The 16,543-nt window shown below is 40.5% G+C and overlaps 1 protein-coding gene across 2 annotated transcripts in view; it reads right to left on the bottom strand.

Moving 5' to 3' along the window:
• Positions 1 to 16,543, bottom strand: part of LOC134533674 (lachesin-like) — a 780,301-nt gene that overhangs the window by 122,269 nt on the left and 641,489 nt on the right. For both annotated transcript variants that reach the window (XM_063371220.1, XM_063371221.1), the window contains exon 9: positions 4,449 to 4,523. In XM_063371220.1, coding sequence (XP_063227290.1) covers positions 4,449 to 4,523 — 75 coding nt within the window. The remainder of the gene's footprint in view (positions 1 to 4,448; positions 4,524 to 16,543) is intronic.

The following is a 16,543-nucleotide window of genomic DNA, read 5'->3' as shown; positions in this document are numbered from 1 at the left end:
GAAACCATTGGCTTTAAAGCTTGATACAAAATAAACAGCATTTTTTTTAAGTAAATAAATCGCAACATTAAAAATAAACATGCTTAAAATGCCCATTACATGGGTATATAATAAATAACGCTGTAATTATATAGTACAATATAATAAAATAAATAATACTCTCATATTAAAATATATATACACTGTAATATAAACAGTATTATTGTTTATTGAAAGATAAACTTTCTGTTATTAATAACAAAATAAATAAATAATTCTCAACTGCAATTTTTCATCATATATCATAAAATCTACAGTCGAAAAACACTTAAAATATCGGCAGGTTAGTCCATTGCACAGTTTCACAAAACGTCATGCATGTCAAAAATGTAAACGGAAAATGCATTACGTAAACTTAAGGCTTTAAACAATTAATGAACTAAAATTGTAGCTGTAGTTTATTTTCCTGCACAGTTTTTAAAATACGAGAATAAAAACAACTTTTTCATGCATGCAATGAAATAAATACTAATTTTAATTAACCGCCGAGTAGCCATTACTTGAACTTAGTTACACCTTCAAAGTTTAATGTTAAACGGTCTATCGTAAAATAAGAAAAAATTCCATCTCCAAAATTACGTAGGACTTAACGAAAGTTAAATTATATTTGCAATTAGCAAACATTAATTCGTACTTGACATTAGCTGGGTTAAATATGGCATGTAAATTTCATACAATTTCAATCATCTGTGTCCAATAATTCAAAAAAAAAGTTCAAGTTAAAATATATTTTCAGGGTAACACATTTTCGGAATAAGAAAATAAGTTTGACTACATTAAAAGATGTGCTCAGTTTATCACTTCAGCCGAATTCAAATTTATTTTCTAGCTGTGCACTGATTTCAAAGTTCCTGGACCAACTCTAGGATAAATGAGGTCAACATGAATTAACTGAAGTCTGTCTGTCTTGTAGTTATCTTGGTCTGTCTCCCGATGGTGTCGGCCCAGTGGTCAGTTGCAGTCGCAGGTCAGGTTCGCCCAATATCTCGCAGCGCAGGAGAAACACGTCAGCGCGCACACACCATCCGAGTCAGCGGTCAGCTCAACACTGACTCTCTCTTCAAACATTCCCGTCCGTAAGCTCTCAACATTTCACAACTGCGCTCCAGGCGGCAGGCGCATGAAACTGAATCAAATGTAAAACAGAAACGAAATACTAAAAGGGAATTTTTCGAAAATTTCAAATAAATTTTAAAAGTAGTAAATAATAAAATTATGTAAAGATTGTAACTTAAAATATTAATTAAAACATATCCAACTAAGTTGATTTAATTAAATAGTATAAAGAATAAAAAAAATATATATTAAAAACCAAATAAAATATTTTAAAGAAATTAAATTTTGTTTGGTCAAGGAAATGTCACATAAGTGCCAAATTAAAGCTGCAAAGTTGATACTGTTATGCAATTAACTTAATATGTTGGTACTGATGGTACTTGTTTTACTGAGTTTGATTAGATATTGCCAATTTTTTTTTAAATTTAAATAAATAATTAATACCTGCAGCAATATGAAACAATTGGTGTGGTGAATGAATCCATGGTCGTTAAGTAACTTTTAAATTGACCAATTAGGGTTTGGCACAGTGCATGAAAATAAACTGTTTTTATTGTTTTATATCAATTTCTTGTTTAATGAAATTATTTCCAAAGAAAAAACTTAGTGAAGATAACAGGAAAGCTTAAGCCTGGAAATGCACTGTGGAAATGTCGTTTTTGCACGCAAGACCCGTGCGCATCGTTTACACTTCTCCATAGTGAGATCAGAATCGCTGTTAAAAAACAATTAGTATAACAAACTTATATCAAAATTATATGATAGTATTATGCCACTTTCTTTAGGCAACAATATATTATTCGTTAGTTTCTTGGGCAAGTTTGTAGCTTATAAGATGTAAACTTATTTATATCACTGTGTTTAACAATTTCAAGTTGCAATTTTCGGCGATAAGATTAGTTTATGTTTTTCTTTTCTTTATATGATCGCATTTGAGATTTGCAATGTAACCTGTTGTCAGATATTTTTTTGTGTACTTGGATATTTAACTGGTTAAAAACTGATCAAATGTTATTCGTTTTAATTGATAATTGCGCGTTCAGTGGACAGCTAGCTTGGATTTTTCGATTTTAAACTATGCACGCAAGTCTTGTACACTTTCAGTTACATAAGGAGTCTTTTAAGTATAAAACGAAGTCAGGGCAAGTTAAATGTGATTATTTGTGTTACACTGTTTCGCCGTATTGTGTCCGAACAAAGATCACAATATGTAAGCAATACAAATACTGAATGTAAATGCAAAAAAATGTTCCTAATACTGAAACGTTGTGCACACAAAACTTGAAACACTACAAGAAATGTAACATGTCAAACAGCCACACCGATGATGATTTTACGCAAGTTGAAACATTAAAATGAGGCCGAGGCCAGGGACTCATCCCTATTTATGCCTTAAGAACGAACCAGCGCGCAAGTGTAAACCTCTGAAGAAAAAAAACAGGAGAGTGGAGGGAAAAGAATAGAATCTTAGAGGCAGAATACGGAAAGGTGGGAGAGGAAATACATGGAAGGCCGCCGAGGAGAAACATTCAAAATCTGCGACCATCAATGACGACCCGGCTCACTATTTTTCACTTTGCACAAATATGAGATATCTTATAAATTTTTTTATTGATACTTGCACCCTATGATAACTCATTTTTTTTTTAAATCTCTGCTCGTTGTTTTCCTGGTTTGGGTGGTATTCTGGTCAGAATTTATCCTAGTTTTACAAGTTGGTTTAATGTCGAGTTATTTAATAAACAATTTGATTACCACGTACATATATAATGGTAGGGTTGTCAGAAGTTGCAGATGTTGCGTGTAAAGAAGGAAGCTATTTCATAACATTACATGATGAAGTGTGAAATAATTTTTTTTAAAAACACAATGTTATGTTGTTGAAGTATGCCAAAAATAAGTTACAAAAACAATTTTCAAAAAAGTAGTTATAATTTTATTATATGTAACATATATAACTTAAAAAGAGAAAAACTTAAAAAACTTAAAAAGAATATTTTTTTTATTCTTACTGTGCATACTATTTTATCACAAGTACTGAAATAGTAAAAAAAAACTGTTCAATTACAATAAAAAAACATTTATTGCCATTTTTTTTAAAGAAATTTCCTGTTCTAAGATATGTTAAATGATAATTTAAACTGTCACCTTTTTATGTTTCTGTTGTAATAAATTAGTTAAAGTATATCTGCAATATATTTTGAATATTTAGCTCAAATTCAGTCCATGAAAATAATTTAATAATATGTAATTGTGTTATGTAATAAAAATTTCAATCAGTGCAGAACCAATGCCCTACTATTTCAAGATTACATGATGCAAAAGATTTTACGATATTCAACATCTGAAATACATCCAAAATGCCAACTATAATATTTTTGAATTTTTCTCCCATACTAAGAATCGTTAAAATATTTTTTTTTAAATAGAAACTAAAGACATACAAATTATTACTAATTTTTACGTCCAAACAGTTATTAAGAAACCGAAAATGTGGCTAGTAAATATTTTTATTTAGTCAGTGCTTAAAGGATATGAAAGAAGTAATTGTGAACAAGCTCTAACTTTTTTTATTGCGACCCATTTAAAATTTGTTAATTTTCTAAAAAAAAAATATTACATTTTTACTTGATTTTTTGAGAGGAAAACTGTTTTTATTTTTTTTTTCTAGCAATCACACTTCAAGGAAAGTCAGCAATTGAAAATGTTTTTAATTGGTCTAGTAACCAAAGAAATGTTAAATTTTATAATATTTAATACCTTTAATCTACTTAAGTTGTTTAGTTGATGAAAAGTACAATAAACGATTCATAATCAAACATGAACATAACTGCAGTTTTAAAATATTATTTATGTATAATTGCCGAGTGAAGTGAATTTCAAAAGAATTAATCGATGCCAAAAAAAAATATTTATATGTTGAATGTGTAATGCTAAGTTTGATATTATTTTTTAAGACTACAATGATGAAAATATGTATTAATTTTTAATTATTACTTGATTCAAATGACATCTTAAAATATCTACAACATTGTTTAGTTACGCTTGGGTCTTTAAGAAAAATTAAGATTCTTCAAATTTAAATTTTATTAATTGGAGTTGTTTCAGTTCACGAAGGAAGGCCTCTCAGTTCTCAGGAACTCCGCGCGTGCGCGTGTTTACATAGAGCAATTATGCGAAGCAGGAACTGAAGTGCTGCATAAATTAAAAGAAGAAGAAGAAGAAAGAATGGGAGCATCCCGAAGATTTCGTGTCTCCTGCGCGGTGGGGCCGGGATTGTCCGGGCTGGAGGAGGGGAAGGAGCGCAGGTGTGTGCCGCCGCCTCATGAACAATGCAGGCGAGCCTGACTTACCTTTCCTGAGGGGCGTCGACCCGAGCGTGGCCTGTGGCTGGCTGGTCGTCGACGTGGTGGTCGGAGCCGGGATCTCTGCAACCCGCACAACACATCAGCACCGGCGCACACCTGACCGACCTCAGTGAATGCACTTTTCACGTGATTACGTCTTATGAATCATTTTTTTTTGTTTGAAAGATTTGTGCAATGGGAGTGCATGACTTGATGTAAGCTTTTGGACATACGCCATTGCTAAGCACATGTAGGAAGAAAAGTTTTCTTCTACAGACGTACATGTGCTTAGCAATGGCGTACGTCCAAAAGCTTACATCAAGTCGTCTTATAAATCGATGAACGCCGGCTGCACGCATGAAAAAACATGACTCATTGTCACGTGCGACCTGAGCCGAGCGTGCAAGTACCGGCCAACCACCGTGCGAGAAAATCTTCTATAATATCAAACAGGTTAAGGCGGGCTTTTAAAAAGCAGCAATTAAAAAAATTGATATGACGTTATCACGTAAAATTATCGTCCGTAAACCGACTTTACAGACAACCACGTTTTTTTACTATTTGAACTGATATTGGCTAGTTTCTTTAACCGAATCTGAATATAGAAATCATTATAGTCTAATAATAGATGTAAACCTCTTTCTAATGGTTCAATTGGATGTGTTAAAGCCTCAGTTTATCTGTTATTATTAGTTGTTTTTTTCATTCGGCGAGGGAGTGGAATGTTGGAATAATAAAAAATATAAAATATTTCCTGATCAAAGGATTTTTTAAAATAATTATACAGCCTGAGTCGTTATTACACCGACAAACGTCTGATGCAGGTTCATCACGACAATAATGTGAAAATATTTACCAAATATGGTCTAAAGTGCTTCCAAAAATTGATAGACGTCTATGAAATTAGTTTGTGCAATAACTATTATTTTTTGTTGCATACCAAAACAACCGCCACCCGCTTGCCGTTATATGAAAGAAATTTTTAAATATATAACCGTAATGAAATCACACTAACATATGATTCGTTTTAAAAATTACCTTAATCAAACTATTGTGAAAAAAAATATTGATGAAATAAATTCACCTAAAGTTCACCCCTCACCCTTTAAGAGAGATGCCTGTTTGAAAACTTGTAACTACCGGTTTAGTAAATACAGCGAAATATGTTAACTAAATAAAACCAAACTGACCCGTTTATACTCCACAGGTTGGAATTCCAAAAATTTATAACAAAACTATTTAATATTATATTTAATTTGAAATGAGCATATGAACTATATGTTAAATATTTGGGGCATCTCTGTTATAAAGGAAGGCAATGGTATAAACTTTGGTAATTTTTGTTTAATGAATTCGTGTTTCACGATATTTTATCCTGGATCGATATTTTCATTCAAACGAGGTAAATTAGACTCAATGAAGATTTGGGTACTACCTATAATGTTTGGCTACTGAATTTCTGAAAGATAGCGAATGAATTTTTGTTAGAAATTGCTTGAATTAATAAAGAAATATATTTGATATATATTTTTTTATATTCAAGTTCAGTTAATTTTTTTTATAATGTTTGGTTCAACTTAATTCGTTTTATTTTTATGATTTCTTTATATAGGCCTATATGTTATTTCCCTGTTTATTTTCGTACCTAGAGTTTGGATGTAATATACATAATAGCTTATTTAACATTGAAAATAATAACGGTGTACGACAATTTTAGGTTTGATCAGTGTACCTGACAAGTCAGTGATGTAACTTCCAGCGAATTACTCCTATTACCATTCCTGGAGAGGAGCTGCGTCTGTCAGCGGCATCATAACATAACATAACATTTAACTTTACAATTTACTGAGTACCGCCTGAACATTTACCGTAAGACCAAAAAAGACATGCAAACAAATGACTGATAAATAACTCCAAAAAGTGTTAAACATTTAGAATACGGGGAAGTATGAACAGAATATAAAGTTACTGAAAAAGTTGTTTTGCATTAAATAGAAATATAAATTTATACAAAAATGGGGCCACAACAACGAATGGCAATAAGTTAAATTCATTGATTTTAAAATACTTCTTAACAGATTATACATACTAACATCTAACTCGCGCGACAGTTTAAAGTAATATATAATAAATCTAAGATTTACTCACAATAATCTTTTAAAAAGTAATTCATTTTCCTTTCCACGAATAAGTAAACAAAAAATCTATCAATATTAAAAAACCTCACATAAAAGTACATAATTATATTACGACTTTAAAGTATATTAAACATTTTAGTGAAATATTAAATAAGTTCGTAAGTTGAGTGGTACATTTGTAATCCTTAAACTTTTTAGTAAAAAAATATATTTTTTTAATAGTTGTAACAAAGATTTTAAGCAGACTTTATTAAAACAAATAGTGCGTCAAGACTCATAATATTTTTACGTTTGCAAGGATGTATTTTATCTTCAAAGAACTTCGATCAATTCAAAACGCGCCACGCCCGTGCGTTTCTCGTGAAAACATACTTGCGGTCTTGGTCGGTTTCCAAAGGCTTTCGATTCGGCACACAAGAGTCTAAGGTCCCACTTACTTGTAAGTTACGAAGTCCAGTCCAGAACAGCTTTTGCGTGAGCAAAACTAATCACGCTCCAGGGGGGCAGTAGACGAAAAGATCGCAAAAACGCTTTTAAACATTTATAGTAGATTTCACTGTTTGGTTGCATATTAACACCCAGACATGATAAATCCACGATTCGCTGGACAATGTTCTCGTCATCTTGAATAGTGTATAAATGTATGTTCTGGCACAGGATTCAGGATTGTGTAGCCGGAGCCTAACCACCATCTTAAATTATGACGTCCCAGCGGCCATTTTGGACTCTAAAATGGCTTAAAAGGACTCAAAATGACTCCAAATTCCTTAAAATTTCCCGATTTCGCGGAAGAAATACTAGTTCTGAGGAAAATTTCCCGTTTTTTCATTAAAAATGCCATCGCCTTCGAAATTCCTAAAAACAGCTGAAATTCCATAGCGACTAGTCGCTCTAAACCGCGCCTTGACAATTAGGATGTCATGACCACCATCTTGGATTACGACGTCACTGTTGCAATCAGTGATTTTAATGTTAAAAAATTTGTAAAAAATTTTAAATTCATAAAAAAATTTATTATTCAAAATTTATTAAAAAATACTTTGTTGCACATTTTGCTATGGTCACCATTTTGGAATCTAGAAACATTCCACATTTCGTTACGTCCGCCATATTGGACATATATGACATAATCGTGGCATGTTTCGTTACAGACACCATCTTGGATTCTAGATAGTTGCATTTTTTGTTATGCCCGCCATCTTGAAAATCTTTATTTATAATACAATTTCAATGAAAAAATTCTCAAATCTATAAAAAAATTAAATTCCAAAATTGATTAAAAATATTTTTTAAACACACAACCTCATGAAGTCCTCAGTTGAACCCGGTGACGACAAAAGAAATCAAAACATGACGTCAGATACTTTCACCACGGAAGCCTCCGGAAGACTGACCACCCACCAGTAATGCCAAGGTATATATCATCAGTTAGTATATAATGTCCGCCATCTTGAAAAGCAGTAATTATTATTCGATTTTAATTAAAACAATTCTTCAATTCATAAAAAATAATAATTCAAAGTTTAATAAAATAATATTTAAAACACGCACTACCTTTTTGGTTCGCAACTGCAGAGGTCAAAAAAATTATGTAAGTTCCTTCCTCCACAGAAGCCGTAGGCAGACTGACCTCCCTTAACTTATTAAAGGGTATATATACCTACATCACCAACTAGTATAAGTCCATGTCAGCCATATTGTTTTTGTCTGCTGGAGTCCACCATCTTTTTTTTCGTATGATGGCATGTTCTACCATCATGTTAGTTTAATTTTTACCTGCTACAGTGCAGTAATCATTTATTATTACTGTGGCATCCACCATATTGACCTTTGGGTGCCATCTTGGAAACCTGTATTCATTTCGCTAGACTTTCGGGAACTATTTCAAGAAACATTTAAAAATTCAATTATTAAAATAAAGATTTGCGTAATAGATTTTTGTCCTTGGTTTGATTCTCGGCCAGTGATACGGATAACTAAAGCTTAAAATAAATTTTATGTTCTGTTTTCCATTGTCTTTCGTAAGTTAATTAATCATCCATTCTACGAAAATCATCACCAGACAAAAACCTGTGCAACGAATTAAATACGTTCCCAATATGCTTAACATGGAGGTCTTATATTTTGATACTTAGAATACATTCCGTCAAGATTATGTAAAATGGTATTTATAAAGGGAAAGTGACCACGGACCACGAGACCAGGTCATAAACAATGTCAGTCATATAGACCATACATTTCCAAACCTCATGACCAAATTTGTGGATATCTGATATAACATATTTAAACCAGTAAAGACAAAATCAACAAACTGTCAGACCTAAAATAACGATAAAATCAATTACAAGAATTTAGACCAAAGGATCATGTTTTTAATGTTATAAGAGGACCAAGAATCTATAAAAGATGTTTTATCAAGACAAAGAAGTTTTGGACTAGTAAATATTTAGAGTTAATACAGATATGACTAAGAAACACATTCAACAAAATAAAAGAACACACTGACCGTACAGTAGACACAGGACACGGAATGAACACACAGTATACAAAGGAAACGAAATAAACACACAGTACAACCAGGAAACGTAAAAACCACACAGTTAAACCAGGAAACGGAACGAACACATAGTATACACAGTAAACGGAAATATCCCACAGTACACCCAGAAAACGTAATAAACACACAGTACACAGGAAATTGAATGAACACACAGTACACACAGGAAACTGAATGAACGCACAGTATACGCAGGAAATTGAATGGACATGGAATGCAGACATTGAAAATGCAGCAGCGTGAACTCAGGCCTCGAAATCATAATTCGTGAAATAAAAACTATCAAGTTTTAAAATCTTCAGTATAATTTATCATTTTTATTTATTCAAATGCAGGTAAAACAAGTCATTATAGCATGTAGTCAGCTTCCTCAGTTCTTTGAGTATTAGGGCTACTTCTTTGATGTGCGAATAGTTTTTTGCACAAACCGAAGCATGTAGAAAGAAGTCTTAATATGTCAACCAATATGATGAGTAATTAATCTATGATGAGTAATTAATCTATGATGAGTAACCCATCATGAGTAATTAATATATTCTGCTGCCATCTTCCTTGCATGTTTATTAAAATACCTTTAATATCACTTTTTTTCCGAGCGATCACCGTAAACTTTATCAGAATAATTAATTTTATTATAACGTCTCCATCGTTTCGGTCTCACATATTTATCACAGTCTTCGATCTTGCATGCATTAGGTGCTTCGCCACTGTCTTCGATGGCGTCACCATCATAGTCACTGTCGACATTTCCATAAATGTCAGCGTCTTCACCTGAATTACTGAAAGAACTCGGTATCGTTGACGTAGAAGCTTCTTTATGGTCTAAAATCTTCATTTTCATTTGACCATCATTATTCAAAATTATTTAGGATAAACTGAATATTGGCTTTATTATATCCGCACTTTTCACGATGATGATACTTCCATTAGTGCCAGTCTTCCTTAAACCATCAGCATCCTTCATTTTAGGTTCTTCGTCACGATCGGGAAAGTTAATAACGCCCCTCGTACTTCAAAATTAAATTATTTTAAATTAATTAAAAAAAACTTGGAAACTGCTGGGATCAAAAATATTAAGAAAATTAAAGTTATTGACCAGAGAAAGCACGATGTGGAGGAGAACAAGACAATTTGGAACTCCCTGCACACAAGCAACTTGGGAGCAAGTGGATCTTTAAATAGAATAAGGTATATAATAAATAAATAAACACTACATAAGTAGCTTGGTCTATAGGTTCCCTGTTTTATTTGAAAATGTAAATAATTAATTCGGTTTTCCATTTGTTTTGGCATTTGTAAGTTTCCCATTGAAGGGTATTAACAATATATTTAAGTTATTTGAGAATGGGCCGGCCCGATATTATTAAAACAACGCATATTCAACTTTAACAAACGAACGATTACATAAACAAAAATTTGAAGTATCACACCAAAATTTGATTCGTCCAATGATTACATAGATAATTAGTTTCCTTGATTCTACATGTTCTTGAGGATTAAGTTCTTAAGTCACTGCTCGCTGTTCATTCGGTTAATGTATTTCGTAGATAGAAAGGGGGAGATAATTATTATACGTTATCACCTGGGTCTTCAAGGTAAGACGTCGGACCGGGAAAGATCTCTTCTAAAGGGACTCGGATCTCGAGGTCCAGGACAACATGCTGGGAGCAATTTCGTCACCCAATATTGGACCCTGTCTGAAACACAAGTCAAATTCCAAACGAATTAGACCTGCTTCCAGACAGTCAAACACAGACGGCGCGAAAAGGCCAACCAACGGGAATTTGGGGAGGATAAAAATAGGCCGGATTACTCACCAAACAGGGTGTATATTCAGGGCTCACGAGATGTCTCGCGCAGAAGACCAGGAGCCGCGGACCAAAATACCGCGGATGACACAGAAGAAACCATCATTTTAGGAAGAAAAAAAAATTAACTTTAAATAAAAACATGAATTGTACTCATTACTACTACTGACTGGCTACTGAATATTTAGCTGGGACACATCCCCTAAGCCTGCTGACAAAATCTTAAAAGCACACGAATTCGTCGTTCCCGCGAAAAGCCTCTTAACACAGAGGACGCCGAGATGACGCTGTAAGTAGCCGAAGTCAGAGTACTAAGTGCCAGCGATGGGGGACAAAGCTTTTAATTAAATCGGGCGGTCACCCCTAGGAAAAAAGATGTGGGAAGGTTCGGCCCAGGGCCGAAATCATGCGGAGGTGCCCGAGTGGTCGTAAGCACGACTTCAGTTGTTCGCGCCGAAGAGCGACTGCCGCTCTCTCGACAGGCGGGCACAGAAAGCAACATACAATAGACTATTACAGGCCGCGAGGAGGAAGCATAGGGCCTTATGGCGTAGCTAGGGGTGGACTGTGGGGGCCTAAATGGGACATAAAGGGGGGAGTTAGCAAGCTCTACCACAGGTGTCGCGGGCATCAGCTCCACAAGCTGGCGCCAAGAGAAGATGTTACAGTTTCTGCCACTAGATTTCGTGGGGGGGGGGGGGAGGGGCTCGTTAGGGCAAGGGAGAAAGTCCTTGAAGTAGGCCATCGTCTTGCCGGGTTCATGTATGGTCAATGATCCACGGTTAAATTCTGCAAACCAGGTTGGGTAGCTTTTGAGGAGGGGGGGGGGGGGGACTAAAATGCAACCAGGCTGGGAACGGAGGTTCACAGGAGACTCGTTCGTGCCGAGACATGCTAGTCTCAGCAAGCCTCTAAGAAATAGAGCTTGCAGGCCAGAAGCAGCTCTTTGCGATTTTAGTCATGCAGTGAATTAATATTACAAACTCGGGACGTGACTGCAGGCGAGAGAAATTTCAACCGGGCTGCTAACGTCCACATTAGACTAGCAAAGTATCAGATAGGTCCTTGAGAAAGGTGCTTCGGTCCACTGGCACAAAGTTTAATTACGTAGCGTACACCAGCCTAACAAAGTTTGAATATCCTGTAGTAACCAATCAATTTGAAAAATAACATTTCCAAAATTAAATTAAAAATTATAATAACAATAAGAAAATAACGTGCGAAATGCCTAATTTCTAGCACCAAATCAATAATTACTTCAACAAGTGATTTTTTGTTGAATAATTTAAATTTTTTCCGAATTTATAGTTAATTAATTACGATATTTTATATGGTGGCAAGAAGGCTAACAATATGGTGGACGCCTTAGTAATAAATACAACTGAACTCTATTGTCCAAAAATTAAATATATTGACGACAGTCGTCGTACCCTCCCAGGTGCAGAGGCCGTACCTGGCCACCGACGTGGGCCTGAGGTAGTGTGTTTTTCCCCAGTGAAGTGCGACGGCCAGGGACGCACATGTGTGCGCCCTAGCGGGCCCATGAGCCTTTTTGTGCAAGAGATAATTCTGTGTTTGTATATTTTTCCCAAATGGTCACGGGCCTCAACGAGTATGTAAATAATGTAATTGTAATTTATTAATTCTGTAAATTTGTTGTTGATTAATGTTTCGTTTAGCTGTGTAAATATTCTGTGTATTCTTAAGTGTGCTACTATGTAATTGCAGCCTGGCGCGCCGCGGGGCGGGACCTCTCCCACGCCGGCCGATTTCTCCTCCCATCCCCCGCAGCCCGCGAGCCTTGGCCCGCTGGCGGGCGGGGAGAGTCAGTCGTGTTCAGGGCTCGAACGAGGACAGTCGTGTACGCCGCTCTGCGCTGAACGCGATGCGCGTACCTTGAGCTCGTGGCCAGTCGTACATTTCTAGTTCACGGGTTGTCGCGGCAGTTAAGCTGCCTCCGCGAGTCATTTGCCGCCTTACTGAATTTACGAGTTTTTGAGTGACGTTACCAGCCGAGAGTTCCAGAATGCGGATGTGTAATTACGGGTCTCAGAACCTTCAACGTCTTACGAAATGTTACGTAACAGGCCACGCACGTATTGCACTTCTTTACGGAGTAACCTTAAACGAGGTCAGTATTACGTTGGAAAATTCCCAATCCGTGTCAGGATGCCCTAACGGACAATACGGTTTTACGGGAGTCCGGGTCGCCGCGGGAAGGGCGCTTGATCCGCGACGGTTCCGCCAGGCTGCGGCAGGCACCAAAATGTCAATAAAAGAGGCTCGTGAAATCGTCAACGCCGAGTTATCCTTGGAACAGTCTAACACTATTCCTCTTCACCTAACTCCTCCTTCCAGGTCCCGCAGTTCCCGGTCCCGGCCACGTTGGCCTGGACCCACACCTCACCGACGAGAGCAGTACGGGCATAACTGGACAGTCACGCAAGTAGGGAATCGGGGGCCTCAAGCCGAGCGACGTCATTTGGCGCCCAACTAGTGCGGCCGTAAGCATACGCGAACGCACGCAAGCGCACGCAAGCGCGCAGGTGCAGGACAGGATGGATGCAGGTGCAGCCGCGCGGCGTGGGAGCGGCGCGAATTCGAGCCATCGCGCCGGCGCGCCGGCAGGAGATAACGTAGCGCGGGAACGGCGCGAACACGAGACGTTTCGGCGAGAGATAGCGCGACGTGAGAGCGACAGAAATTAAAGATGGCGGCGCAGCGGGATCTCCGACTGAAGATAACGCGCCGGGAAGGATCGGGTTGTATTACTGGGGGAGATTGCGATTACATCCCTGATCAGTAGCACAGGAGGACAGGATGGCGCTGAAGCAGGCGGGATAAGAGAGAGACGATCTAATCAGTTTCGAAACCTACATGCATGAGGAAGGGGACTCCGCGATAATGGACGTAAAAAGAGTAGTATGCGGGCCCGGCGGCGCGGCCGGGGGCGCGAATGGCACGGACAGCACCGACATAAAATGTAAACGGGAACAGAGTGACAGTCCAGCGGACGTGGAGGGGCCGGTAGTGCGGTACATGAACACGCAGTTCGAGTTGCCAGTGTATGCGGGAAGAGACAACGAAGACCCACGGGAGTTTTTGCGGGAATGCGAGCACCTCTTATAACTATACGAAGTGCGACGGGCAGAGTGGGCGTCGCGAGTGGCGGGACAGCTCCGCGGCGAGGCAAGAAACTGGTGGTCAATGGCCAGGAGTTTTAATATCGAGTGGGGGCTTTTTGTACGCCAAGTCGAGACCAGGTACGATAACGATCAGGCGCGTGCGTTGTGTCTGCGGACATTTTATTGCTGGAACCAGGATGAGGACGAGAGTGCGGAACAGTTCATTTATGAGAAGCTGCGCATGTTCCGCGGATTGGGGACAGTGGAGACGTGAGTGCGGCGTTACCAACCATCGTCGAACAATTGCTGCCAGAGTTCCGCCCCTTCATGAGAACAGCCGCCGGACATGACAACGAGGAGTTCGTGGCACTCGCTCGCGTGATCGAGCGCAACATGTCGCAGTGGAGGACGGCACTAAGGAGCGCGCGGGTTCCCCGTGCCCGCGCGGGACCATGGAGGGTAACCGTCACAGAGGTCACGGACAATGTCATGGCTGTGGTGAGCTACGCCGACGGCGCGGGACCGCGGAAGACAACAGACTGTGGTGGCACTAGGGGATGCCCAGAGTCAGCTGCAGCAGGAGGTGGACGTCACGAGCGGACAGAAACGCGGGAGTGGGACGAGCGTCCGCCGCGATGCCGGTTTTGCCCGGAGGCGTACCATTGGCATCGCCTGTGCCCCGCCAGAGCCGCGTGGGAGGCGGCGCGCGAATGCAACACATCGCAGGCGGGAAACGGGAGGACGGGGGAGGAGGGACAACTGGGTGCCGCTCCCCGACCTGCCAGCCACCAGAAGACCCAGTAACCAACAGGACTCGTCCACCACCGCCAGCCCCTATCACACCGACATTGTGTCCGCCGCCGGGAAGCAAGGGGCAACAGAACTGCTCCTCGTCAGCTGTCCCCGCGCCGGGACATCCTCAGGGACAGCTGGATGCCGTCACAACCACCGCGGCCCTGAAGCCGGTTTTACCAGAGCCAGACCAGCTGCCTCGTCGACGTGCCGTCGGCGAGGTGGGCAACCGGAACGTCAGCGTAGGCATCGCGCCAGTAGTTCCCGTGCTGGGACAACCCCAGGGACAACTGAATGCCACCAGGACCACAGCGGCCCCTACAGGGTTTTTTCCGGGGCCGGACTAGCCGCCTCGTCGACATGCCGTCGGCGAGGTGGGCAACCGGAACATCAACACGTCTTCGCCAGGACGAGCCGCGGACCTTGCCGCGTGTTCCCCACGCCCGGACGGCCAGGAGACAGGGAGCGGTGGGGGACAGACGACTGCACAGCTGGGGCAGATCGGCCCCGAGGAGCAGGAGCTGCTGCGAATTGCCGTCCACGCTAACGGACGGGAGATCCTGGCCCTGGTGGACACCGCCGCCAGCCGATCCTACATCGTGGCCCACCTGGTGAGAGCGTTGGCGGTGACCCCGCGGAGGGAGCTGGTGCAACTGGCCACCAGGGACGCCGTCATTGCAGCAGGGGGCATCACTCAGGTAACATTGAGCATCGTTGGTCATGTTAGCCACATCGAGGCCTGGGTGGTCCCCGAGCTCCGCGAGGGGCTGATCCTGGGAGTCCCGTGGCTGTATGAGGTCGACGCCACCGAGGAAGTACGAACTGGGCTGATGCACTTCGGCACCCGGGGGCGCTAGACGGTGTACGGCGTGCACCAGGTTTTCCCCAGTCCCCCTCAGTCAGTCATCTGCCAAGAGGATCTTCAGCACGGTGTTCCCGAGGAGTACGTCAACGTCATCAACAATGTCCTCACCTCCCAGGCACAGGTATTTGCGGCTGTGGACCGGCTACGACGGACGAACGTGACTGAGCACCGGATACCGATGGTACCGCACCGCCCCCCCTTTGAGAAGGTATACGGATTTTGCATCTGAGAACGGGGGGCCATACAGACTCAAATTGACGAGTTGTTACGTGACGGGGTGATTGAACCCAGCACCTCCCCGTACAACTCGCGGGTGGTGCTGGCCACCAAGAAAGACGGAAGTTTACGTTTTTGCGTAAACTTCAAGGCAGTAAACAAACTGACCATTCCCGCCCCGCCCCCGCAGATCAACATCACGGACGCTCTGGCCGGACTGGGGGACGCGACTATCTTCACGACACTTGACTTGAAATCGAACTACTGACAGGTGCCGGTATGCCTGGAGGACCGCCCTAAGATGGCATTTACAGCACCAGACGGCCGGCCATACCAGTTCTGCGCCATGCCGTTTGGTCTCATGGACGCCCCTGCCACGTTCCAGGCACTGATGGTATGTGTTCTGGATGGGTACATTGGCGAATTCGCCAGTGCCTATCTGGACGATGTTATCGTCTGGTCCAGGACGTGGGAGGATTACGCGCACCATCTGGCACTGGTGCTAGAACGTATGGCCAGACACGGACTGACGCGTGCCCCAAATAAATGTCACATTGGGGCCACTGAGATCGAGTTCCTGGGACACATTGTGACGGCGGA

This window comes from Bacillus rossius, chromosome 7, assembly GCF_032445375.1.
Source record: "Bacillus rossius redtenbacheri isolate Brsri chromosome 7, Brsri_v3, whole genome shotgun sequence".
Lineage (NCBI taxonomy): Eukaryota > Metazoa > Arthropoda > Insecta > Phasmatodea > Bacillidae > Bacillus > Bacillus rossius.
Note: the sequence above shows the minus strand (reverse complement) of the source record. Positions and strands in the feature narration are given on the sequence as shown.